Here is a 26,473-nt window from a genome sequence, read left to right as displayed (position 1 = left end):
GAATTTTACTTCCTTCAACTAAAGTTCACATTTGCTAGCTTTGGCATATAATTGGTTCTCTCTTAGAATTTGCAAAATGGCTCTCAGATGTTGCTCATGATCTTTCGCCGATTGTGAGTATATCAAAATATCATCAATGAACACTACCACAATTGGTCCAAATAAGGTGTGAAAATTTTGTTCATTAAACTCATGAATACCCCTAGCGCATTTGTCAAACCAAATGGCATTACCACGAACTCATAGTGGCCATAACAGGTTCGAAACGCCGTCTTTGATATATCTTCTTCTTTGACACGTAGTTGGTGATGTCCAGACCTCAAGTCAATTTTGGAAAAACATTTTGAATCTCTTAATTGATCGAACAAGTAATCAATTCTTAGTAATGGATATCGATTTTTAATAGTGGCTCGATTTAGTTGTCGGTTAATCAATGCATAACCTCAAGGTTCCATCCTTCTTTGCGAATAATGCTAGCACTCCCCATTGAGACAGATTTGGTCTGATGAACTTTTTATCTAATAATTCTTGCAATTGCTCTTTCAATTCCCGAAGTTTAGCTGGCGCCATTCGATGTGGTGCCATAGTAATTGGTGAAGTCCCAGGTTGGAGCTCGATCGTAAAATTTACATCTCGTTTTGGGGGTAGTTCCAGTAATTCGTCAAGGAAAACGTCAGCGTACTCGCACACCACATGGGGTAATCCTGGATCCTTTCGATTTTCGTCTTCCAAAATTAAGCTTGCCAACCATCCAGTTAATTGATCATGCCACCGCGATTTGCGATGCGTTGGAGTTAAAGAATCTTGTCTATCTCCTTTAAATTGAAATTTCGTGCCATTAAGGGAGGATGCCGTCACCGTTTTACGGTAACAGTCGATAACAGTTCGATGAACTGATAACCAATCCATTCTTAGAATGACGTCAAAATTAGACATTTCCATAACCTTTAGATCACAGATCAAATATGAATTAGAGATTTCTAGTTCACAAGATTTACATACTAGATTTATTCGAGTTTGACCACTTAAGGGTGAAGCAACACTCATAGCTATTTCTAACGTTTCTAGCTCCAAACCTAGACTTGATACACATGCAGTGGATATAAAAGAATGCGATGCTCCAGAATCAAACAATACTTTAACCCAAGAATTCATGAGGATTGACATACCTTGAATTACTGATGGGTTACCAACATCTGTTTCTTCTTGAAGAGCGTACATTCTTCTTGTTGCATGTTGGTTAGTCCCTTCTGGTTTCTTTCCGTCTCCAGCTCCTTGTGGTTGTGTACTTGGTCGGCCCGCATTCCTAGAGGCTTGTGGCTGCCCTTCCTTGGTTTGAGTAGTTTGAGTGGGTTCAGAACCTTGTCCTGGTTGGCATTTGTTGTATTGTTGTGCCCCTCGTTGATCCATAAAATATTCCCCTCCTTGAGGGCACTCACTTCGACGATGCCCCTGTTGACCATATCTGAAACACCTTCCTTTCTATTCATTTTCAGAGTTTCCTCCTGGCTACTTTCCTCGATTCTGCCTTTGTTGCTACTGCAACCCTCCGGCATAAGGTGTTAGTGCAAGATGGTTTCTGGTGTTTCAAACTGGACCTCCTCCTTATGATTGGTTATTGTTTCTTGATCGCTGATTTCGAATGCGTTTGGAATTCGCTAATTCTTGTTCTACAATTGAAGTTCGATCCACCATTTGAGCATAGGTGGAAAGTTGCACTGCGATCAATCTTCCTCTAATATTTGTGTCCAAACTCCATTCAAATCGTCTAACCTTATCCTGTTCATTTGCTACTATTGCTGAAGCATACCTTGAGATAGCCTCAAATCAGTTTCCATATTGAGTGACTAACATTTTTCCTTGTTTCAGTTGGAGGAACTCTTGAACCATTTCTTGTCTTAGTAAGTAAGGAAAATATTTTTCCATGAATAGGTCTTCAAATTGCCTCCACGTCAATGTCTCTACTTGTTTTGTAGTCCTAATCTTTTCCCACCAATGATTTGCTTCCCCTTCCATTTGAAACACTGCCATGGTTACCCTATCTTGCTCATTTCGGATGTCAGAAGTATCTAGCAATTTCTTAATTTGTCTTAACCAAGCTTCAACTTCATAGGAGTTGGATCCACCTAGGAATTTGTGGGGATGTAACTTTTCAAACTTTGCTATCATTTTAAATTTACTTTGATCTTGGTTTCGCGGTGGTGTATTGCCTACCCTATTGGCAATTGCGTGTATAATCCGAATGACATTGCCATCAGACACTCTATCACCATTATCATTGTTATTATTTCTTGTTCATCTAGCCATTCTGCATGATGAAATTGTTGGTAATTTGTGACTTAATGTATTTTTTTATTCATCATCATCATCATCATCATTATTATAATTTATATATATATATATATGCAAAGACAGTAATTAAGGATTTCATAAAAGGAACTTCATTCATTAGACGAGACAAGTTACAAATCAACAAAATAAAAATAAAATATTACGGGCTAATATAAGACAAAAGATAGCCCCTACTAGTCAAGGTTAATACGGATATTAGTTAGAGTTACCTATACTAACTTTAAACTAGGAATTTTTTTTTTTTTTTTTTTTTTTTTACATTGTAAGCTTATAAAACAATTAGTTAGCCTAGTTTGTAACTCCCTTTAGACCTCTAATCAATAAGCCATGAATAGTCCCTCCTCACAAGGACTTTTGGAAAAGCCCATAGCACCCTCACGAAAACAACTGTTTCATGCACAAAATGTCCTAATAGCTACACCTGTTCCTCCTGATAAATTCTCCAATCTTTGAAATCCACTAATCCATCTGTCTTCACAATTCGATTTAGGTCGGGCATGACATACTGAAAGCTCCAAATATCAAAAAGGTTGCCCATTTTATCGGTAAAGCCATTCGGGAAAGGGCCTAACTGATACAACCAGGAATTTTTTTGCCTTAAAATCTGGACAGGTCCGATGTAAGCACCTACCCAACTTTCGGACTTCCAAGCACAGCTTCCTAAGGGATAAATCTTAACATACACAAATGAACCAATTTGCTGCCCATTTTGAACATTCTAATTTTCAAATAGAGTCCTTATATCTCCAGTACTTTCATCAGTATTACCCTTTACGGGTTCCTCCTTGGTGTCAAACTCAATCACAATCACCTCCATTGGGTCGTACATAGTGCATTTTGTTTAGGTTTAGACTCAGGTGCATAGTCTCCTATTGGTGACTCCACTTCTTCACTCGGGTCAAACTCTATTTCATAATTTCCCACCGAATCTTCCTTATGAGAGTTAACATCAGGCGATCCTGGCATCCTACAATTAAAAAGGTTCTAACTGAGTTATGTCACAGAAAATTACAAGGTAACGTAAGGTTTTCTTAAACGTAAAAAAAAAAAAAAATGATTGTTACCCATGGCCCAAAGGTTTGAATCTAAGCTCTGGCGTCAATTTTGGTATTAGAGCTTAGATTCAAACCTTTGGGCCATTGGTAACAGTTATATTTTTGTTTTTTTTAACGTTTAAGAAAATCTTACATTACCTTTTAATTTTCTGTGACATAACTCAGTTAGAACCTTTTTAATTGTAGGACGCCAGGATCGTCTGAAGTTAACTCTCATGAGGAAGATTTGGTGGGAAATTATTAAATAGAGTTTGACCCGAGTGAAGAAGTGGAGTCACCAATAGGAGACTATCAGCCTGAGACTAAACCTTTAACAAAATGCGCCTATGTACGACCCAATGGAGGTGATTGAGTTTGACACCAAGGAGGAACCCGTAAAGGGTAATACTGACAAAAGTACTGGAGATATAGGGATTCTATTTGAAAATTAGAATGTTCAAAATGGGCTGCAAATTGGCTCATTTGTGTGTGTTAAGATTTATCCCTTAGGAAACTGTGCTTGGAAGTCCGATAGTTGGGTAGGTGCTTACATCGGACCTGTCCAGATTTTTAAGGCAAGAAAATCTCTTATTGTATCAGTTAGGCCCTTTCCCGAATGGCTTTACCGATAAAATGGGCAACCTTTTTGATATTTGGAGCTTTTAGTATGTCATGCCCGACCTAAATCGAATTGTGAAGACAGATGGATCAGTGGATTTCAAAGATTGGAGAATTTATCGGGAGGAACCGGTGCCCGCTATTAGGACATTTTGCATGAAAATGTGGTGATTCATGGGGTTTTTCCAAGCCACATGGGAGCAGGAAGTTCTTGTGAGGAGGGACTATCGATGGCTATTTGATTAGAGATCTTAAGGGTGTTACAAATTAGGCTAATTAATTATTTTGTAAGCTTACAATGTAAAACAAAAAATTGCCTAGTTTTTTAGTATAGGTCACTCTAACTAATATCCGTATAAACCTTGACTAGTACGGGCTATCTTTTGTCTTATATTAGCTTGAAGTATTTGATTTTTATTTTTTTTATATTAATCACCAATAATTACAATTCTCAATCACCATAAGTGTTATACTATTTCATTAAAATTTCCAACATAAAATATTACACATGTTATACAATAATCAATCAACTATGAAGCACGGATACGAGACACAGCAATTTCAAAAAATGGGGACACAGACACGGCAGAGGACGCAGTGAAATTTATTTTTGTGTTAGGTAGATTCATATTACATTCATCCTAAATCAAAATTAACAAACACTAACATAGTAACATTAATTTAATAAATATAATCATTACATTTAAACAAATTAATAGATCATCCATTCATAATAAATGATAAAAAGAACTAAGACGAGAAGGTGAAAATATTCAACATCCAACAATATTCTTCACAAAAGTACTAAATTAGAGAGGCAAAAGAAAAAAAAAGAAAAAAGAGCCCCGCCGTGTCCCCTCCTTGTCCCTTACAAAAAATCATTAAATTAAAGGAACACGCCATCTGGCATGTCCCTGGCGTGTCCACGTGTCGGACATTGCCACGGCACCAATTTTGGAGTGTCCATGCTTCATAGTTAATCAATGTACAAAATTAAAATAAACAGTTAAATTAAACTATGGTATGAAATGATAATTTTAAATACTTAAAAGTGAACAGTAATCACACATGCATGGACTACTAATTTACAAGATTTAATTAATTAGACCAGTACAATATATAATTTTAGTCTAAATAAATAATTGAAGTAATAATCTTGGTTTCTTCTTAATCTACCGAAAATTTTCAGAATATACTTTTTGTAATTAAAATTATAAATAAATTATTTATACAATTCTAAAATTCATGAAAATCTATAGAATATTTAATAAACATGTTATGGTCATTTTTCAAAAAGCATTTTCCAAAAGTGAGTTATAAATAATTCAGAAAAATTCTAAACAATTTTATGACACAAATTTATCATATTTTCTTAATTTAATTCCATACTTAAATTTATAAATCCATTCCTTAATCTAAAAATTTATTATAAAACTAGATTTTTCAAATTTCATTTTTTACTTAAAAATTACCAGATTTGGTTTAATATAGGATTTTTAATTATTTTTCAAACATATCGTAAAATCTGTCTACAGCTTCAGATTTAATTAAAATTTTGTATAAATTCGTACAAAACTAAAATAATTGTTACAAAAATTCTTGGTGAACTAGACATTATTCTCAACAATTTTGTAGAAGAAATCATCTCAAAATTTTGAGTATAAAATTTTGTCTAAAAATTCGTATAGCTTTCTGGTAGATTTAAGAGTTATATAATCAAACCAAATAAAATCTTTAATCATTTCTTTAGTGGCACAGACTACACATGCAGGTCAAATTTCACAATTATATCATTATTTTAAGACTACTAATAAAAATAACCTTCAAATATTAAACATACAAATCACAAATTTATATACAACTATAAGCAAGATTTTATCCAAATTTTTGCTATGAACATAATTCTGAAATTTTAACAACTAAAAAGAATGAGAGGGTTGAGACGATTTCTTACCTAATAGTAGGATTGAATTGGGGTGATGAAATGGTAGAAAAAAAATTATAGACTCTGATCTTCTGTTCTTCTTCTTCTCCCTAATTAGCTTAGCTTGCTCACAAAATTCCCTCCGATCAGTTTGAGGAGGAAGATGTAAACTGTATGTATGCATAAATAGGGACTCCTCACCTGAGGCTCTCTCTCTCTCTCTTCTAATAATTCTATTTAGTCCCATCGAATTTTCTAAACCCAAGAGATATAATGAGGGTCTATATCCTACAATAACATGCATGCATACAAGTGTCACCCAACACTACCCCTGAAAGTCTGATTTTTTTTTTTTTGTGTGTATTTGTGTGAGTTTCTTAAAATTAATTAAGGTTTTTAACTGAGCTATTTAGTAAGGATAATTATTATGTTGAATCTTTATTAAAATAAATTATAAACAATAAATATTGAATATCTACAAAATTATTATTCTTAACAATGTTTTTGTTATGGGTTAATTTAAAACTAACTTAGACACTAATATATATATATATATATTAGATAGACTCTGGATAAAATTAATTAATTAATTTATTTATTTATAATTTTCTTCTAAGAATAATTAAATGCGGGTTCTCACACAACCTCCCTAATCCGCTCTAGAATCTCAAAAGGCTCAATAAATTTAGGAGACAACTTCTCGCTTTTTTCAAATCTCATCAAACCCCGCTTTCGTAATATCTTCAGAAACATGTGATCCCTTGCCTCAAATGACCAAGACCTCCTCTGACAGTCGGCATAGCTCTTCTGGCAACTTTGAGCCGAAACGAATCTCTTATGAATAAGCACAATCTGCTCCGTAGTTTCTCGGACTAACTCTGGACCTAACATAGGTGCATCACCCACCTCAGCCTAACACACAGGAGATCTGCACGGATTGCCATACAGGGCCTCAAAAGGTGCTATACCGATACTTGCTTGAAAGCTATTATTGTAGGCAAACTCCGCCAAAGGCAAGTGCCTGTCTCACGACCCTTTAAAATTGATAACTCAAGCCCGAATCATGTTTTCTAAAATCTGAATGGTGCACTCGGACTGTTCATCAGTCTGAGGATGATAGGCGGTACTAAAGGTCAACTTAGGCCTCGTTTGGGAACAGGCTAATTTAGTAACTTTTTGGCTAATTGGCTAAAAAGGTAGGTAAAAAAAACTTGTATGTTTGGGATGACTTTTTGACTAATTACGAAAAGCTGTGCAAAAAGTAGAGAGAAGCCGTAATTGTTGACTTTTTGGTATGACTAATTGGCTAATTGGCTAATTTAGTAACTTTTTGGCTAATTGGCTAAAAAGGCCTCATCCCAAACGAGGCCTTAGTACCTAAGGGGTGCGTTTGTTTGGACGGACTGGATAATGGGGGATTGTAATCCATCGGACTGTTAGTCCCGGGATACATTGTCCCTGGACTATTTGGTTGGACTGGATTTGTATCCTATGTTTGTTTAGTCATGGGATTAGATGTCTGGATTGGACTATTTTTAATGAATCCAATGTTTGGTTAGACGGACTGGATAAGGATAAATGTTCAAAAAACTATTTTATCCTTGTAATTTATAATTTTTATTTAATATATAATTTTAAATTTGTAATCTATAATTTATAATTTAACAACACTAAAAAAATTTAATTTATAAGGCCATAATTTTTAATTTATTATTTTCAATTAAATTTAATTTATAATTTATAATTTATATTTTTTATTTAATATATAATTTTAAATTAACGACAATAAAAAAAATAATTTTATTTAATATATAAATTAAATTTTCAACAACACTAAAAAAAATTAATTTATAAGGTCATAATTTATAATTTATTATTTTTAAATAAATTTAATTTATAATTTATAATTTATATTTAATATACAATTTTAAATTAACAACACTAAAAAAATAATTTTAGAGAAATATGTAAATTTAATTTTTTAACAACACTAAAAAAAATTAATTTATAAGGCCATAATTTTTAATTTATTATTTTTAATTTAATTTAATTTATAATTTATAATTTAATTTTTTTATTTAATATATAATTTTAAATTAACAACACTAAAAAAATAATTTATAAATGTTCAAAAGACTATTTTACCCTTTCTAATTGTTTACTAAGTAATAGCATGGAGGGTAAAATGGACATTTCACCAAATAATCCCATGGGATACCAATCCCATGGTTTCTATCCCACACCCCCCCATCGGATAGAATAGTCCCATATTTGTGGGACTAATAGTCCGGGGGGACTATTAGTCCGGAGTAAAATTTTGCAAACAAACAATGGACTATTAGTCCGGTGGGACTAATAGTCCAATCCCACACCCTTATCCCTCAAAACAAACATGCTCAAGGAATCTTGTAGGCTCTGTCACAGCCGAGCCATAAAACATGGATCTCTATCCGAAACAATAGGCACTGGAACCCTATAAAGTTACACTATATCTCTAACATACAAGTCGGCAAGATAGTCTATTGAGTCACTCGTGCGCATGGGTACAAAGTGTGCAGACTTGAACAGCCGGTTGACTACTACCCATACTGCGTCATTACTCCATTGAGTCCTTAGAAGACCTACAACAAAATCTATCATGACATGCTCCTACTTCTACTCGGCTATAGGTAAGGGTTATAACAAATCCGCTGGCCGCTGATGCTCGGCCTTCACTTGTTAGTAAGTAAGTCACCTCGAAACAAATAAGGCTACGTCTCTCATCATCCCTCTCTACCAAAACTGGCGACTGAGGTAATGATATATCTTTGTGCCTCTTGAGTGTACCGCAATGCTTGAATGGTGGAACTCTTGAAGTACCTCCGCTCTACAAGATTTTGGCACATAAAGTCAATCTAGATATCTTACACTCGAGTCAGAATAAATATTTAGGCCCTTCTCTATCTTTCCACTAGATATCTTTCCCCAGATAGACTCCACTTCGTGATCCTCCCATTGTGCTTCTAAAACTCAGTTCACTAGAGTAGGTTGTGCAACTACAGTGAACAAAACAGCCGACTCGGCAGATTTGCCAAGATGCAAGTCGAACTCGCCCATTACACCCAACATCTCCCATTCTCGAATGGTGATACTAGCTACTCTGCTTACGGATTTCCTACTCAAAGCGTCGGCCACTACATTGGCCTTTTTCAGATGATAGTGTAACTTAAAATCATAATCTTCCTTGAACTCCATCCACATCTTCTGCCTCAAATTTAAGTCCTATGAAAATTGATACAAAGTATACAACTAATATAATATTGATAACAGGTAAGTGGCTGACCTCTCCCTTGACTTTGACTCGGCGAGCCGAAGACTCTGTAGATTGTTGCCCTCCTCCCCTTTGCGGGCAAATTGAAGACTTATGGCCTAACTGACCACATTTGAGGCAAGTGAACCCACCTTGGTTACCTTTCCCCTAACCCAAACTCGAACTTGGTACCAGAAAGGTTGATCTAGACTGTGTGGCTTGGGACTGCTGTGGGGTGGAAACCCTTTGCCGTTTGTTGTCCCTTGCATCCCCCTGAACATCCTGGGATCTCTGCCTAGAGTCCCTCATCCGCTACTCCTCAGTTTGGATCACGGTCTCTAAGTGGGCCGCCAACTCCACAAGACGACCGTAGTCCCAAGTCATTGACCCAGCCACCTTGAAAAGGAGTCCGGTCCTCAACCTCTTCTCAAGCTCAATGCAACGACATTCTTTCGTCGCCACAAGTTCCGGTGCAGACCTCGATAACGCTGCCTTAAACTCAGCTACCGGCATGTTTAGCTGCTTGAGATTCAGAAATTGTTCCCTCAACTTCTCTCTTGTTGTGGGTGGCAAAAACTTATCCTGGAAGGTATTGACAAAACTTATCCTAGAAAGCATTGACAAATGCCTCCCAAGTCACCCCAATGTGCCCTCGCGGATACTTCCATCATTGACCTGAATCTCCTTTCAGTTGGAAAGACGCCAAGGTCACCCTCAAACCATTGTCCTCGATGCCAAGCATCTCGAAAATCTTCACCATTTGCTCGAGCCACTCGTCAGCCTTCAATGGCTCTTTCGGATCCCCTAAAAACTCGTCCGGATTCGACCGAAAGAACTCCTTCTTCAGGAATGATGGCCATGTTTCTGCAACATGGGCCTGGACTTAATTCATAGTCTTGAGAATGTCTATAGATTCTTGTTATACTTCGGCCATTTCGTGGACTAAAGAGCCCATGGCTTGCTGACCAGCTAGCTTGGCCACATTGGCCTGGCCAACTCCCTCTTGCGTCAAAATTTCATCCAGTATTAGCACCGCTTGCCTCCTGGCCCTGTCACGCCTACCACCACCACGTTCTCGTCTTGACATTCAAATAAAGGTACACAATAATTTAACACATTTACAAATGTGCCGAAGTTAACTCACTCACGTCCTAATACAATGGATAACAATTAATTCATTTCATATAAGCATCGAGTCACGTAATCACAAACGAATTTCCTTCCCTGGTAATCAATTGTTCTGTGACATTGCCAGAGTTCCAATTAGAACAAGCAGTGATCAAGTGCTATTCTAATAGGACTTCTAAAAGCTCGTAGATCTAATTAATATCTTAGAAATCTAATTCCATACTCATCTAGTTACATAAACATGTTATCACATAGCATATTAGGTCTACTTCTAATACTATCTAGCGAGACAAACCCATTGTGGTAAAAATCACGTCCCACGATCTCAAAGTATTCAAATCCAGTAGCTCTGATACCAAATTGTCACGCTTCCAAAATAACAACGAGAACCCAACATGAATGTTAAAAGAACACAGCATACCCGGTACGCTTACCTGCACCCGGTAAGTTCTCGGTACTTGTACGGCAATATTTTTAGAGTACCCGTGCTTCATAGACCAAACTACTTCATCATCACCTATATACTTACAAGGCCAAACAGAAATCCTTTAAAAAAGTCCTGCAAGCTTTAGTATCTTTATCTTTCTATTTTTTTTTTTTTTTGCTTTACCCCAGTTGCCTTAAATTTTTCCAAGAAAAATTATAATTTCTATTATCACTGCACTAGAGTTACTGAGTTTCTCGAAAATTGCACACATAATGCTCCAATTCTCTTAGTTCTCACTTCTCAGCTGCCAACTTTCAGAATCAAGTATTAATCCAAATTTTTTTTGACAACCGAATTTAACCTAATCCACGTATGTTGTATTTTCTGTGACATTGCCAGAGTTCCAATTAGAACAAGCAGTGATCAAGTGCTATTCTAATAGGACTTCTAAAAGCTCGTAGATCTAATTAATATCTTAGAAATCTAATTCCATACTCATCTAGTTACATAAACATGTTATCACATAGCATATTAGGTCTACTTCTAATACTATCTAGCGAGACAAACCCATTGTGGTAAAAATCACGTCCCACGATCTCAAAGTATTCAAATCCAGTAGCTCTGATACCAAATTGTCACGCTTCCAAAATAACAACGAGAACCCAACATGAATGTTAAAAGAACACAGCATACCCGGTACGCTTACCTGCACCCGGTAAGTTCTCGGTACTTGTACGGCAATATTTTTAGAGTACCCGTGCTTCATAGACCAAACTACTTCATCATCACCTATATACTTACAAGGCCAAACAGAAATCCTTTAAAAAAGTCCTGCAAGCTTTAGTATCTTTATCTTTCTATTTTTTTTTTTTTTTGCTTTACCCCAGTTGCCTTAAATTTTTCCAAGAAAAATTATAATTTCTATTATCACTGCACTAGAGTTACTGAGTTTCTCGAAAATTGCACACATAATGCTCCAATTCTCTTAGTTCTCACTTCTCAGCTGCCAACTTTCAGAATCAAGTATTAATCCAAATTTTTTTTGACAACCGAATTTAACCTAATCCACGTATGTTGTATTTCTACCTGTGTATAGTATGGGTATATTCTAAGAAAATCAGCTATGAAGTGTGCTAGTTCTATATGATAGTGCACTATTTGTTTAATATGTTCATATGTACATATGCTAATACTTCATTTTGTGCTTTGACGCCTAGAACCGCTTTGTTCTTGCAGTGGGATTCACTTTCATAAATCCTTTGTTATAACCTTTTCTAATCTAAGGCTTAATTACCATTCAAGAAAATAAGAAAATAAAGAGGTCTAATTTGTTGAATTCATGCATATTACTTTTGTATGTCAATTGTATCATGCATCTTTGTTCTCTTCAAATTTCATTATTTTCTTTCTGTGGATTCTAGTTTGTTACTTTATAATTCTTTGTTATAATTGAGCATTAAATCACAATACAAAATTGTACCCTTTACTTGCTAATACTATGAAGAACTTTCCTATAGGTTTAGCTCTGATCCAGAAACATCTATGGGCCTAGTGCAGCATGAAGGTGGGCCTTGTGGTGTATTAGCAGCCATACAAGTAATGCTTTGATCTCTCACTTTAGCTCCACAAGCATAAAAATTTGATGTTTAATTAAAAATGTATTGGGTTTGTTGTAGTCCTCATGCTGATGAATTAGCTGATGTACTAAAATTAGTGCCATCTACCTTTTTACTTTTATGCTGTCTTATGGTCAACTTTTGTGCTTTGAATAGGTTGACTTATTGAGGAAGTTTGCTAGAAATTCTATTAAGTTGTAAGTACTTTTGGAATGAGCTGATTTTAGGATTCTGTAAATCTGTCTAGCGTTTAATATTGATTTACAATGGGAATTGAAATCAATATTTAGAGTTTCATGAAATTAAAACAGATTTCCATGTTATGGATTCACATGTTTTGATTTTTGATTCTAATTTGCTTTTCATGTACTTTACAATTGTAAATAATTAGAGGTGAAATTGAGTCTTGGAAGTATATTGAATTCAAAACAAATATCTTATTTTTCATTTTCAAATTTCAATTATAATTTCCTTTATTTTGAAGATGCAAAAGATTAGTGGGATTAAATTGAGTTTTACAAAGCGTAGAATAGAACCATATACAATTTTCTCTATTATTGTCTCATAAAATTAGAATGGGTTAATTACATTTTACCTTCTTATGGTTTAGTCCGAAAACACTTTACCCCCTTCTAGTTTAGAAAAATACTCATAACCCCCTTGTAATCTGGGGTGAAGTGAAAAACTGACAGACACTGTCATATATAACAGCACATGTTGCACATCTTTGGCTGGGATGCATGGTGATATTGTTAGGACAAATTTTGGGAATAAAAATACAATAATGCCCTTTTTTTTCTTCAATCCTTTTCTACAACCCATCTCCAGCTTACTGTGCATCTTCCCATCACATGGAGATCCCAACCCAGCACCACCAGTGACCACCAATAGAATGCACAAATAGCTAACACCAGTAACCACCAACATCACTCTCTTCCTCATGATAACCTTCAACTGAAAAGAACACACACACATGTAGGTGGAGTATTATTAGGTGAAGATGAGAGGGAGAGGGAGAGGGAGTTTGAGTTTGTTTAGCTAAGGTCAAGTTTGGCATAACCTAAATAATACCAAAAGTCAAAAAGTCACTATCCTATTTAAGTCACATCATCTTATTTAAATCATATCACCTCTCTAACACATCACATCAAACCCAACCCAAACCCAACCCATATAAGCCAATGAGTCAAAAAGTGCATTTTTTTTGAACATCCCAAACCAACCCTTAATTTAGTTTACTCTCATTTGGAAAAACTTAAAAGTTGGCTATTAAGATTATGAATTTTTAGATTATTGGCTTAAATTGCTTTAAATAAATTGTAAAAGTGTTTTGTGCTACTTTTTGGATAACATGTGAAAAAACTGAAAGTGTTTGGCAAATTAGAAAAAGGTAACGTTTTAAAGTACAAAGTCCAAAATGGTCATATATTTTTTAAACTTAACTCTTTTTTAAAAGGGTATGCTCACAATTATGAAAATATTGAGCCTTTTTGTCCAGCATCCAAAAGCTAGAAAAGCACCATTTTAGCAGGAAAAATTAGTGTAAAATAAATTGATGTATTATTGATTGATGTATTTATTGAATGTTACAATGATTCCTATATATAGAAGAGTAGGTGGTAGTAGGTGGTAGATGGAGTAGGTAAAGTGGAGGTGGTAGGTGGAGTAGGTGAAGTGGAGGTGGTAGTAGTGTAGTGGGTTAGGTTTAGTGGAGTAGGTGAGGTGGTAGTGGTGTAGTGGGTTAGGTTTAGTGGGTAAAGTAGGTGATAGGTTTTAACAGCCCCCCGCAAACTCAAGGGGGATAGGAACTAACCAACTTGAGTTTGGAGAGAGTAACAAAACAAGAAAATACATAAAAATAAAAGAGGATAGGAGACACTGTATGGTCGTGTCAGACCGTTGGTGAAGACACTGTATGGTTGGGGCAGACCGTTGTAGCAGATAAAGTCTGGACAGGTGACGAGGTCACACCGGACCGATGTAGAAGCTAACCGGAATCAATGTCGGGACAGTTTACAGAGTCTTGTCGGACCCATGAAGGAGCTAACCGGAATCAATGTCGGGACAGTTTACAGAGTCTTGTCGGACCCCTATAGAAGACAGTTTACGGGGTCATGTCGGACCGATGTAGAAGACAGTTTATGGGGTCATGTCGGACCGATGTAGAAGACAGTTTATGGGGTCATGTCGGACCGGTGTAGAAGACAGTTTACAGGGTCATGTCGGACCGTTGTAAAAGCTAACCGGAATCAATGTCGGGACAGTTGTATGTGGTCATGCCGGACCGTTGTAGAATACACTGTATGAAGGTGTATAAAGGCTGCCCAAATATATATACATGGATATATAGATCGAGCCCTCAAAAGGCGCGCCCACTTTATCAAAAGATGTGCCCGACAGAAATCATTGAGCGGCGAGCCATCAAAAGGCGCGCCAGACACGCAGCGATGCACGTGACCGACAGAACGCGTGTCGGCCTCTTCGTCAGGGTCTTTATAAACCGAAGCGGAGGCTGAGGCTTGGAAGCATAACAAACCAGTTGAAACCTCTGCATTCTCGGAGAGCTTGTCTCGAAGAGCTGCAAATCTTGAAACACTCTGTAACCAACCCTGTCTGACAGTACCAATCGGTAATCGCTGCTTCTCTGAAACACTTAGCAACCCAAAAACATGGCCTCGTCTTCCCGTTCAGCTACCCAGAATATGGCCTCTTCGTCCTGTGGTCTGCTCACTCTTTTTCCCGACCTCAACGAGTCAACAAGAGAGATAACTGGTGCGGTGGCCAGTGAACCTCAACCAAGCTCCTCTGGTTTTGCTCCGTTGAACTTTCCGATGCGGTCGGTGGAGCAAAAAATGGCGGTGCAAACTGATATTGAGGCCAATCAGTATACTTTGAAGTCATGTGTGGAAACCATGACTGCGGTCACAAACTTGTCGCACCGGCTGCAGAGTAGGACAAATGAGGTGCAGCAGTTAAACGCCCAACTGGCTCTGCTCCAGCGCATGTATAAGGATGCGCGAGCAGAGATAAGTGTGCTAAAGGCGGAAAACAAGGAGCTGAAGCGGAAGGCCACCGTGATGTTCCGATTTGGAGGTCCGCCATATGCTGCAGTGGAGGAGTATGGGGGAGTGAACGTGCTCGGCGGCGTGGAAAACACGGAGGCAGCACCGTCAAGGGCCGTTCAGGACGGAGGCAAGAAGAAGAGGCCGGCGGCAGAGTAGAGAAGAAAAATGCCACTGTTCCGATTTGTGTTGGTTTTGTTTTGTTTTGTGTTTTGTGATTTTTTTTTTTTTTTTTTTTTTTTTTTTTTTGTTGTTCTTGTGGTGTAAAATGGTGATCGGGCTTGATCCCGATATGAAAAAATGACAAGTTTGTGGAATGAAAACCGAGTTGGTTGGGAATGGATTTTTTTTTTTTTTTTTTTGATTACGAAAAAAAAAGGAAGATAAAATAAAATAAATAAAAGGAAAGTGGGGGTAATGTGAATCAGTAAGATTTGTTTTTGTTTTTTTTTTTTTTTGTTTTTTTTTGTTTTTTTTTTCTGTGAAAAATGGAACACAAGAAAGATAAGATAAATAAATAAAGGTATTCCTTTTGGTGGTGAGGGAGTCGGTGAGTGGGGTGCAAAAGGTGAAAGAAGATAGGTTAGAAAGTTGACAAAATGGTGGGTGTCCTTGTGTGGAGAGAGAGAGAGTGTGAAAAGTATGTTTTCAAACTGCCAAAAAAGAGGAGAGAAAATAATAATAATAATTATTATTATTATAAAATAAGTAAAAAGTTGCTAGAGATATGGTGAGGCTCTCATGCTCTCTAATAATATCCAAGTTGAATAGCCGAAGGCCCAGTCGCCGACGAAGTTCCCTGGCAAGTCTCTCAAGCAAAGGTCGTGGAGGAAGCTCAGCAACCATGGGGTCCAGATCTGCATCATCAGCAGATGCTGCAGCACAAGAAACCCTTGGAAAGCGGAATACCCCAGTATTTGTTAATAGCTCACGTTTACTAACATCAGGTAAAGAGAAGCGCCTGACAACCTTAATAGCTTCCCCAACGATGTAAACCTTGAAGAGAACACCTCCATGGTTAACAAACTCCTGTAGAACAAGTGGAGGTTCAAGTATCTAGAGGGAGTATTGATCATATGCTAGTGACAATTCATGTGACTTTGCACTTCCATCGACAACCAAAGGCTTTGCAACAAGAGGTAGCATCAATCCAGCTCTGTTAACTGCATCGGGGATAGATGATGGGTCTTTTTTTTGATAACTAATTGCCTCGGAACAACCCAAGAATGCATTTTTGGTAACAGAGATATTGAAGGCTGGTTTGGTTGCTAAGCAATGGGTGGCAAACCAGAAGGAGGAAGTGGCTTCATCAGCCATTGAATAGAGTGAACGACTTGCACGGCTTCGAAAATGCGAGATTCCGACGGGTCGGCCCTTTTTGCAGAAAAGACAGAGAGAGAGGCCTTGGTCTTAGCTCATGTGTGTTGGTGGAGGTGACCAAGATGGATGATGGTGATGATGCTCTGATCTTGAAGGTGAATGTTGAATTGGGTTTAGTGGCAGCGGAGTCAAGGTATGTGTAGAGGTCCGGCGAGCGGCCAAGGCGAGGCTGCCGCCCGCAGGTGAAGCAAAATTACTAGCTTCTTAACCTTGCTCTGATACCATGTAAAATAAATTGATGTATTATTGATTGATGTATTTATTGAATGTTACAATGATTCCTATATATAGAAGAGTAGGTGGTAGTAGGTGGTAGATGGAGTAGGTAAAGTGGAGGTGGTAGGTGGAGTAGGTGAAGTGGAGGTGGTAGTGGTGTAGTGGGTTAGGTTTAGTGGAGTAGGTGAGGTGGTAGTGGTGTAGTGGGTTAGGTTTAGTGGGTAAAGTAGGTGATAGGTTTTAACAATTAGTTATATATATACTGAAAATAAGCTAATTAAGCTTATATAAGCTGAATACAATTAAGTAAGCCTTGCTAAAGGCCTTCCACGAGCCTTTTTAAAGCTATAATTCAAATAATCCAAATTAAAAGCTTTGCCAAAATGGCCTCTTGGACTTCTTTCCTGCTTGCTTTTGTTTGATTTCGTTTTTATTGTCAATTTGTTGGAAGTTTGTGTTCACTGTCCAGTTTACCATGTAAGTGTCCCTGTTCATTTGAGTTCATACATCAATTGCTCTGACCCAAAGACTTTTGTGATTTAGCAATTAATTTAACATGTGTAATGGAACCCTCTTAGCCAGCGGATAGCGGATCTCCCAGGCTAGAGAACTGGGTTGATCTTTTATCAAACTCCTCTCTGTTGTAAATTTTTCTTTTCTTTTCTTTTTTTCTGGATGAACACAACCATTTCAATCCACTATAGCATTGTTATTTTCCTTTGTAATTGTTGAGCTCCTCGATCTCTCTAAGTTCTAGCTTTTCTATATAGTTTGAAGTGTGTTGTGGAGGTCCCTTGAAGTTGGAGGCAGTGTTGAGTTGAAGATCATAGTTTTGTATTGGAATTATTGAAGAGAATCTTTCACTTGAGTCTTTGAAGGCAGCACAAATCCCAAGTTTTTCTTTTCTATTATCATGCAAAATTCAATGATTCAACCAGTCAAGGAGATCTCAATTGGAAGAGGTGCACAAGAAACTTAAAGTGAACTCAAGTAATCAATGGAGTATGGGATGTTTAAAAATTGGTCTTGCAGTGCATTATAAATTTTTTAAATAAATTAGGCAAACAATCTATTTGTCACAAGAAATTTTTGTTGGACATATGATGGGTGATAGATGCTGTCTTTATATTTTATTCCAGTTTTCTTCAATTTGCAGATACTAAGCATCTGTCGTTTTATTCCTCATTGATTTAGTAATATTTGCCAATTGATTCTATGTTCATCTATTTTATAATCAGAAACCACAAAATTAAAAATCCGTAGTATATATTTAATGGGGCCTTATTTTGTCCCACATTTTTTATCTCACTGAATTGCATAGAAGCTATGAAGTATGGTCACCTCTTCGAAGGCAGCGTACAAGTGTCCGACACACAGTGGACACGTGTCGGACACTCTACAAGAGGTGTCCCTTTTCTTTCTTTTTTTAATTTTGGCAATCGGATGCATCTTGGATGTGTGAGGAAAATAAACTTGAGAAATAGTGAGGAGGTGATTGAAGCAGAAACATAATCGAAGAGAAGAAAAGAGAAGCAAAATCAAAGAGCTGTGAAGCACGCTTCAAAATAGGTGTCGTAGTGGTGTCAGACACGGGGACACGCCATGGACACATCCCATATCTTTTTTTTGGGCATGGAATATGGCAGGGGACACAGCGCGACACAAAATCGAATTCCTAATTCGAAGAAAGAGAAGAGACCTACCCATTTCAAAAACCCTAATACCTATTTTTTGGTATCAGAAACACTAATTCGAAGAAAGAGAAGAGACCTAATCCAAAATCAGAAGAAAAAAAGAGAGAAGAGAAAAGGGAACCTGTTCATCTAGCGAAGACCTCAGTCGATCTCCATTACCTCTCTGACCTGGTTAGTCTCTTGCCTATTGTCTCTCTCTCTCTCTCTCTTTCTTCTTGATTGTCATTGCATCTTCTTCTCTCGTCTCTCTCTCTCTCGTCTATCTGCCTTTCTTTCTTTCTTTATTTTTCTATTTATAATGTATGGTTCTTATTTATTTATTTTGATTATACTCTCTCCTTCTTCTTTATTTTTAAAATTTTTTTTTCTTCTAATTATACTCTTATTTCTGTATAATAAATATATATTGTTTATTTTTATTTATTTTTTTCTTTATAAATTTATATATTGTATAACAAATTTTATTCTTTATGAATTTTTCTGGATAAAATTAATTTATTATGGTTATAATTTATCTTTTCTTTATACTCTTCTTTTTAATATATATTGATTATACTCTTCTTTATTTTATTTTTTTTATTCATTTTTTTTCAATGCAACTTTCGTCCCCCATATATATATATATATAACTAAAAAAATTTGCCGTGTCCCCCACCATTTTAGTGTCAGTGTCCGTGTCCGTTTTTCTGCTTCATAGTTGAGCAAAATTGAAAGAGAAGAAAAACATAATTGAAGACGAAGACGAAGAAAAATGAAGAGAAGAAGAAGAATACCTCAGAAGTGCCTTCGATCGACCTCTGATTCACCTCTTTGAACATCTTCAGGGCTTTCGATCCATCTCTCCTTCAATCTCTTTCTCTGTTTCTCTTCTCCAACTGGTTAGGGCTTCTCTTCTCTCTTCGATTCTGCTTCAGCTTTTGCTTCTCTTTTCGATTCTACTTCTACTTCTCTCTTCTTCTCTTTGATTTTGCTTCTCTCTTCTTCTATTTTCTTTACTTCGTTTTTCTTCTTTTTTGATTTTGTTTCTCTCCTCTTGGTTCCTTTTCTTATTTTTCTATTTTTTGGGTATCCCTTGTTTGCTGAACTTGAAATGCATAGAACAAATTAGTTTTATGTTATTTTAAGGAAAAAATAAAATCTTTTGGGTGCTGTATTTATTAATTATCTTCCAATGATTTTTTTTTTTTTTTAAATTGTAGACATAATAAATAAATAAAATTATATATATTGAATGTGTCCCCAGCGTGTCGTGTCTCCCATTTTTTGAAAATTTGCGTGACTTCATGTTCATGTAGTGTCCGTGTCTATGTCCGTGCATCATAGCATAGAAGGAGGTACTTGTGGATTATACGTTAAAAGAAAAATAGGGCAATGCCAGTTTAGTAATTTAATTTTTCAATTCACCTGCTTCCCTACTCTTGACTAATATCATGGTGTAGGACTGTTGGTAATTCCTAAATCACTGCTCATTTAGTGCATGCAAGGTTCCAGTTATATTAATTAAGAATTAATTACTCTCTATTTTCTTTTGAGATTTAACGGTAAATTACAAATACACCTCCTGTGATTTGCTTAAAATACGAATTGCCCCTTGTGGTTTGGAAAATTACAAATACCTCCCTGTCAGAATTTTTTATTTAACAAAATTAATTGAAAAATTGAAATTTCAAACTGTTCACTGATACAATAATAATATTATCTGAATTATTAATTGAAATAAAATTTTAACATTATTAAAAACTATTAATTAACTTGATTATTTATTAATAAAAGGACCTATTTGTTATGAAATTAGAAACTTTAGGGGGCATAATGTAATTTCTAGAACCACGTGGGGTAATTTGTAATTTAAGTAAACCTTAGGGGGTTGTTTGTAATTTACCCGAGATTTAATGATATATTTATCTTTTTCAAAACAAATAATAATAATAATAATGGTAACACTGTGACCTGGCAGGGGGCATTGAATTGCAAAGGGACAGAAGTGTTGTGCTCATACTTAAGTTTATAATATTAAGGTGCTTTAGGTTAGAAAACTATAACCTGATGCAATTAAATTTCCTCAAGGATCCTACCCCTGCCTGCCCATTTTACCATTTGAATTGTCATTTGTGGAGAAAATTGACATTGCTTGGATTTCAATTATGACCGGTGGTTTGGTTAATAAATGTTGCTTTTCAGTTTTTCAGAAAAGACTTTAGATGTTCGTAATTTCTTATTATTGAAATTTGTTTATTGCAATCGATGCAAGTGTCATGCTAGTTGTAAGCTTTTTGTGAAGGGGTGGTGATAGGGGACAACACATTGGTGGGACAATGTTGGCCTCTATCTTGGGCCTAAATCAATGGCCTGAGTCCACCCTTGAGAAGACGCTTGAACTCGAAGCAATCTTCTCAATAAAAGTTAATAATGTTTTGACTGTAAAAAAGGCTAAACAGGGCCTCCCTATATGACGACATTACATGATCATATCACTCAGGTCAGGCCTAGCATCTGCTTTGGCAATCCCTATTCACTGTCAGTGCTATGTGTGATTATTACCATTTATGTAACTGTTTTAATATGAAATACGGAAGACATATTTTGCAGTTGATGGGTAGTCACTTTTATTGTAGTTTGTTCATATTGATTTAAAATAAGGTTGCAACTAAATGTCTTTATTTTCTTCCATGCTGTTATTTATGGTAGTTCATCTCACTGTTCTGCAGTAATTTAGGTCTATGTCCTCAGAGTACATACATATTTCATGGTTCTTCTAATCCTTTACCATGTTCTTTTCATCATTCATTTCTTCTAATCTATGGCAAAAGTTTTTATTCTTTAAAGTACTATATTCTTGTGTTGTAATGTGTAATCTGCAGTATGTATTATATGCATTAGGCCAATACAGATTTGTGGATGCAAATTTTTTGCTTTCTGGTGCTATTGACACTTTCTTGATTCTCTTTGGTATCCTATCTTCTTTTAATGATTATTTCATAATCTATTTTAATGTTTCTTACCATATTTCCTGTCTGGTGGTGCAGGCATTTGTCCTCAAATACCTTCTGTTTTTTCCCGAGGAATTGGGTAAAGCTACAACAAATATGCCACAAAATTTGGGTTCAAGGAGATCATCTAAAAGTGAATGTATTGCACCGGATGATCTTTTTGCTTCTCTTGCTGACGATAGAAAGTCAAGGTGATTTTAACATTTGCATGTTGGTGTGTCTAGCATAAATTGATGTCACGTTACTGATGTTCTTTTTTGCTTCTCTTACTGAAGATAGAAAGTTAAGGTGATTAACGATTGCATGTCGGTGTGCCCATAGCATACATTGATGTCATGTAACTGACCCACTCAAAGTAAAAAGGGAAAGAGAAGATAACCTCAACAGCATTTTATGTCATGAACCTGTATTTGTGGCATTTCAGTGGATAATAGGGGTGAAAAATCATATCTACACTAAACTAAGCCCGGTGGTCCCTCTTTGGGCTTTACTTATATAATGTCTGAATCATTTTCATGGCACTGAAGAGGGAGGGATAGAGATGTGTTCCCCTGGTTACCATGACTAAGTGAACAAGGAATTGGAATAGGTAAGAATTCTATTCCAAACACACAACTCGAGTTAGAAAGCACACTAATGCATTTGAACAGACCCATCATGTGTTCAAACAGGTAACACACTGTTCATAAAATATGTAATTTTACGGACTGAAAACCCTTGCTCGTTCGAACAAAACCTCCGTGAGTTTGAACTAATGAAGCACTAAAACTAATTTTCCTGGAAACCTTTTTTGGCATTTCAACGAAGCAGTCATGCATATGAATGTACTAGGCACTGTTTTAAAAACTTTGTTCCAAAACTGAACGTACAAACCCAAATTTCAATACCAAGCACATTAGCTAATTTAGTAATAGTCTAAAACTTAATTATCTACTGTCAAGAACTCAAATTAACCCAACCCAAAACCTAACAAAGATAAACTCTGCATGATATGCTATTGTAATGCATGAGTTTACCCTTTGTATCAGGTCTCTTTTGTTCTTTGAATATCCACTTTTGTTTAGAGTTTCCATGCTATATCTTCGACTGCTGATCATGTTCGTGGACTTGACCAAAGTTAAAAATAAAAAAGTAAAGTCTTTATGAAATGAAATTGCCAACATTAGAAAAATGAACGGGGGGTAATACTCATTTTTTCTAACAGGTTTTAATACGTTTAGTTGGAAAGTAATGTTAGTTCATGTTGAAGAATTTCATGGATATTCATAATTGATCATTAGTTGATTGTTTTGCCTTCTATGACAATGTTTGTTGAAACTTTCTTTGTAATTTTCTACAGAGCCTTGGTCAAAAGTATGGGTGAGATTTTGTTTCTATGTGGAAATAATAGAAGTGCTGTAATTGCAACATTGAGTATTCTTGACCTTAACATTGAGGGCGTGGAAGACAGTTTGAAGGATGAGGTGAGTTGCATTTTCTGTGATGCTGATGCACTTTAGTTACATATGCTTGGAAACTGGTTTTAAAGGAATACATCATTCTTGCATTCATTTGACTGCACTAGCTCTTCCACATATTAAAATTTTCATTTGTGGTATGTCCAATCTCACAGGTCATTGTGAAAGCACTTGAAGGCCTTTCAATTGAATCAGGTTCTGACTTGCAGAAATTTTTGAGAGTTAATACATACACCTCACAGGCTAGTGCATTTCAGACACTTGAAGCAATGATTCCAGTTTTCCGAAGTCGTATGGGGGCAATGCTATTCCTTATTTCTGCTTTACTTTCTCGAGGACTGGTATGTTTGTTTGCATAAAAGTGCTTTGAGTGTTATTTCATTACCTGTTGGTATATCTACCTTCCAGAGAAGACAATTAGAAATTTCTTACTGGGTGTGCTTTCGACCTTACTTTAATCAAGTTTTGGGCAAAATTCAAGGTTTTAGTTATGTATTTTAGAAATTAGTATGCTGCTGGTGAGTACCATTTAAATATTTTTAGGTTTATAAGAGTCATTTTGGTAATTTTATATTGGCCAGACATGGACTTAATTAGCAGTCCATGTGTCAAATTTGGGTCAATTCATGTTATTGAATCTATATAATTGGGCTACCATAGATCCGGAATGTTCTACTTACTCAAGTTCTTTAAGTTTCGTACTTTGAAGTCTCACACTCTCTTTGGAGGGGAAGACAAGTGTTGAAAATGTTTGTATTCTCTCCTTTCAGAACCCCTCCATACACTTTCCCTAAAAAATAATCCAAAAATGATAATATGTAACACTTTCCCTCCAAATCCTTCACTTTCCCTCCTGACCCCTCAATCCAAACAGAGTGTTAGCACAGTTGCAGTATGAAACTCGAGTGGCATATGAAACCTTAGAATATTTTTGTTAAATGGATTTGATATATCATTTACTGAGAATGAAAGTCGAGTGGCCTATGAAACCTATATAATATTTTTGTTAAATGGATTTGATATATCATTTACTGAGATTTTCATTTTGTGAAGGTTTTATGTAAATTTCCTAGATTCTTTTATATAATATTTTTGTTAAATGGATATGATATATCATTTACTGAGATTTTGCCTTTTGTGACGAAGCTTAAAACCCTGAACTTCATTAAGCTGCAACTTTAGTAAAAGCCTCCTCTTCAATCCTAGAGCATATGTGTACTTTGTAGTTGATATAGCATTGTTGAATCATATTGAGACTGGCATTGTTGAGTGGGGCATTAATTTGGGTTTTCTTAGATTCTGCTTGTGATTGGAAAGATACAAATTTCACCTGTAGATTATTTTCTTATCCTTCTACATTATTGTGAACGAATTGCAGTGGGAAACCAGGGTAGATGTTCAATGCATTATTATGTGCCTGCACAAACTTGACTCGTACTAAGTTTTCTTATGTAGCCAACACTTGGATGTGCACTTACTAAAGTTTTTTTCACATTTTTGCATGGGTCATTTATGTTACTAATGCATTTATATGTTTTTGATTCTTTGTACTTTTAGGACTCCGTTCAAGCAGACAGGGATGACCCAAGTCAATCTTTAGTCACTGCTCCATTTGGGCATGCGTCACAGGTACGTGCAGAATCTGCAGTCACATCAAACATTCATTTTTCTTCAGCGGTGTTTCAGCAATTGATCCATTATATGCTCTCCCTTATAAATCTTTGTATTCTGGTTTGTACAGTAAATTTTTGAGTTAATGATTGAACAGGAAATAGTAAACCTACTACTTTGCGGGCAGGCTGTGGCCCACGTGTTTGATGGAAGAATGGATTTAGGTGGTGACATGTTTTTGAAGGGCATATCCACTAATGTGGAAGTTGGATTCCTTACCCTTCTAGAATACCTAAATTTCTGTAAGGTAGGCCTGTATCTGAAATGCCCAAAATGGCCAATATGGGTTATCGGGAGTGAATCTCACTATACAGTTTTATTTGCTCTCGACACCTCCGTTCAAGATGAAAATGAATTTGAAGGGAGAGAAACACAGATCCGGAGGGCTTTCGATGCACAAGATCAGAGTGGGGGTGGTGGCTTCATTAGCGTAGAAGGGTTTCATCACGTTCTCAAGGAAACAAGTATTAACCTTCCACCTGAGAAGCTAGATCACCTTTGCAGCTCAGGCTTTATTGTATGGAGCGAGTTCTGGCAGGTGCTATTGGATTTAGACAAGAGTTTGGGAGGCTTAAAAGATTCAACAGGAATGATGGGTAAGAAGGTTTTTGATCTTTACCATTTCAATGGGATTGCAAAATCAGATTTAAATGGTGGCCAAGCAACCTCTGGAGGTGAGACTCCCATACAAAGACCTAGGCTTACAAAATTGAGGGTCTCGGTTCCCCCAAAGTGGACTCCTGAAGAATTTATGGCAGATGTGAAATTGCCCTCCGATTCAAGCTCTAAAGACACTGTTGTTGAAGTGTCTAAACCCGAACCTGCCCAGCATGCACCTTTGGTAGACTGCATTAGAACACGCTGGGCTCGCGCCACTTGCAATTGGATTGGAGATCCTCCAAGTATAGTCTAAAAGGTTTGTATTTGGTGATCCTTTCTAGGTTTTCTCAATATGCTCTCATTTGTTTGAGTCATGGAGAGCAGTGCAAAAGCCAAAGTTCAGATGAAGCTAGAAGGAGATGGGCTGGTCTGAATTTGAGTCAGAGCTTTGGGCAAGAGGAGATAATATTTTGCTTCATCTATTGGTTTGACCATTTTCTATTGCGTCTTGTTGTAATTGTCGCATTCTAATTCGATTTTGATATTTGTCCATTGCAGAGCGGAGAAGAAAGGATTATGTAGTTTTTATTGCCGATCATCATGTAGAATTTATTTAAGTTGTTGGTGTTTGGTTTGCTATTGAATAGGAATTTTCTAATAAACTATGAAGTCCAGTTTTCAGTTCTATCCTTGGGTCTGTAAAGCTTTGCCTTCTCCCTCCTTTCTTTGGTTTCCCTGTTTATTAGATAAGTTCTCTTATTTTAATGGTGCCCTCAACACACCTTCAACTGGTTCATCCAGTTAAAATTGTTGTAACAGTAAAGGTTATCTTTTTCTTTTTCTTTTATACATTAGTTATATTTTGTTTCTTGCAACCGTGCCTATTGGATTCCTAGTAATGGGCATTTTGACCATGGGAAGACATTTTTTTACCCCTCTTGTAAGTTGTTGAAGTTTTGAAAGTTTAGTATATCTTCGAACATGTTGAGGCGAGTCATTCTTGTGTATTTCTAGA

The 26,473-nt window shown here is 36.3% G+C and overlaps 1 protein-coding gene across 1 annotated transcript in view; it reads left to right on the top strand.

The window, feature by feature from the left end:
• LOC114265975 (ubiquitin interaction motif-containing protein) overlaps positions 1–26,143 on the top strand; it is a 34,656-nt gene extending 8,513 nt beyond the window's left edge. Inside the window, exons 2-7 of the mRNA XM_028206855.2 lie at positions 12,290–12,368; positions 21,767–21,921; positions 23,070–23,193; positions 23,343–23,528; positions 24,745–24,816; positions 24,956–26,143. Coding sequence (XP_028062656.1) covers positions 12,290–12,368; positions 21,767–21,921; positions 23,070–23,193; positions 23,343–23,528; positions 24,745–24,816; positions 24,956–25,771 — 1,432 coding nt within the window. The 3' untranslated portion in view covers positions 25,772–26,143. The remainder of the gene's footprint in view (positions 1–12,289; positions 12,369–21,766; positions 21,922–23,069; positions 23,194–23,342; positions 23,529–24,744; positions 24,817–24,955) is intronic.
• Positions 26,144–26,473: the final 330 nt, after the last annotated feature.

The sequence above is a fragment of the Camellia sinensis genome, chromosome 3, assembly GCF_055761805.1.
Source record: "Camellia sinensis isolate YWXY chromosome 3, ASM5576180v1, whole genome shotgun sequence".
Classification (NCBI taxonomy): Eukaryota; Viridiplantae; Streptophyta; class Magnoliopsida; order Ericales; family Theaceae; genus Camellia; species Camellia sinensis.
The sequence above is the reverse complement of the archived record's forward strand: the minus strand, read 5'-3'. Positions and strand labels throughout refer to the sequence as shown.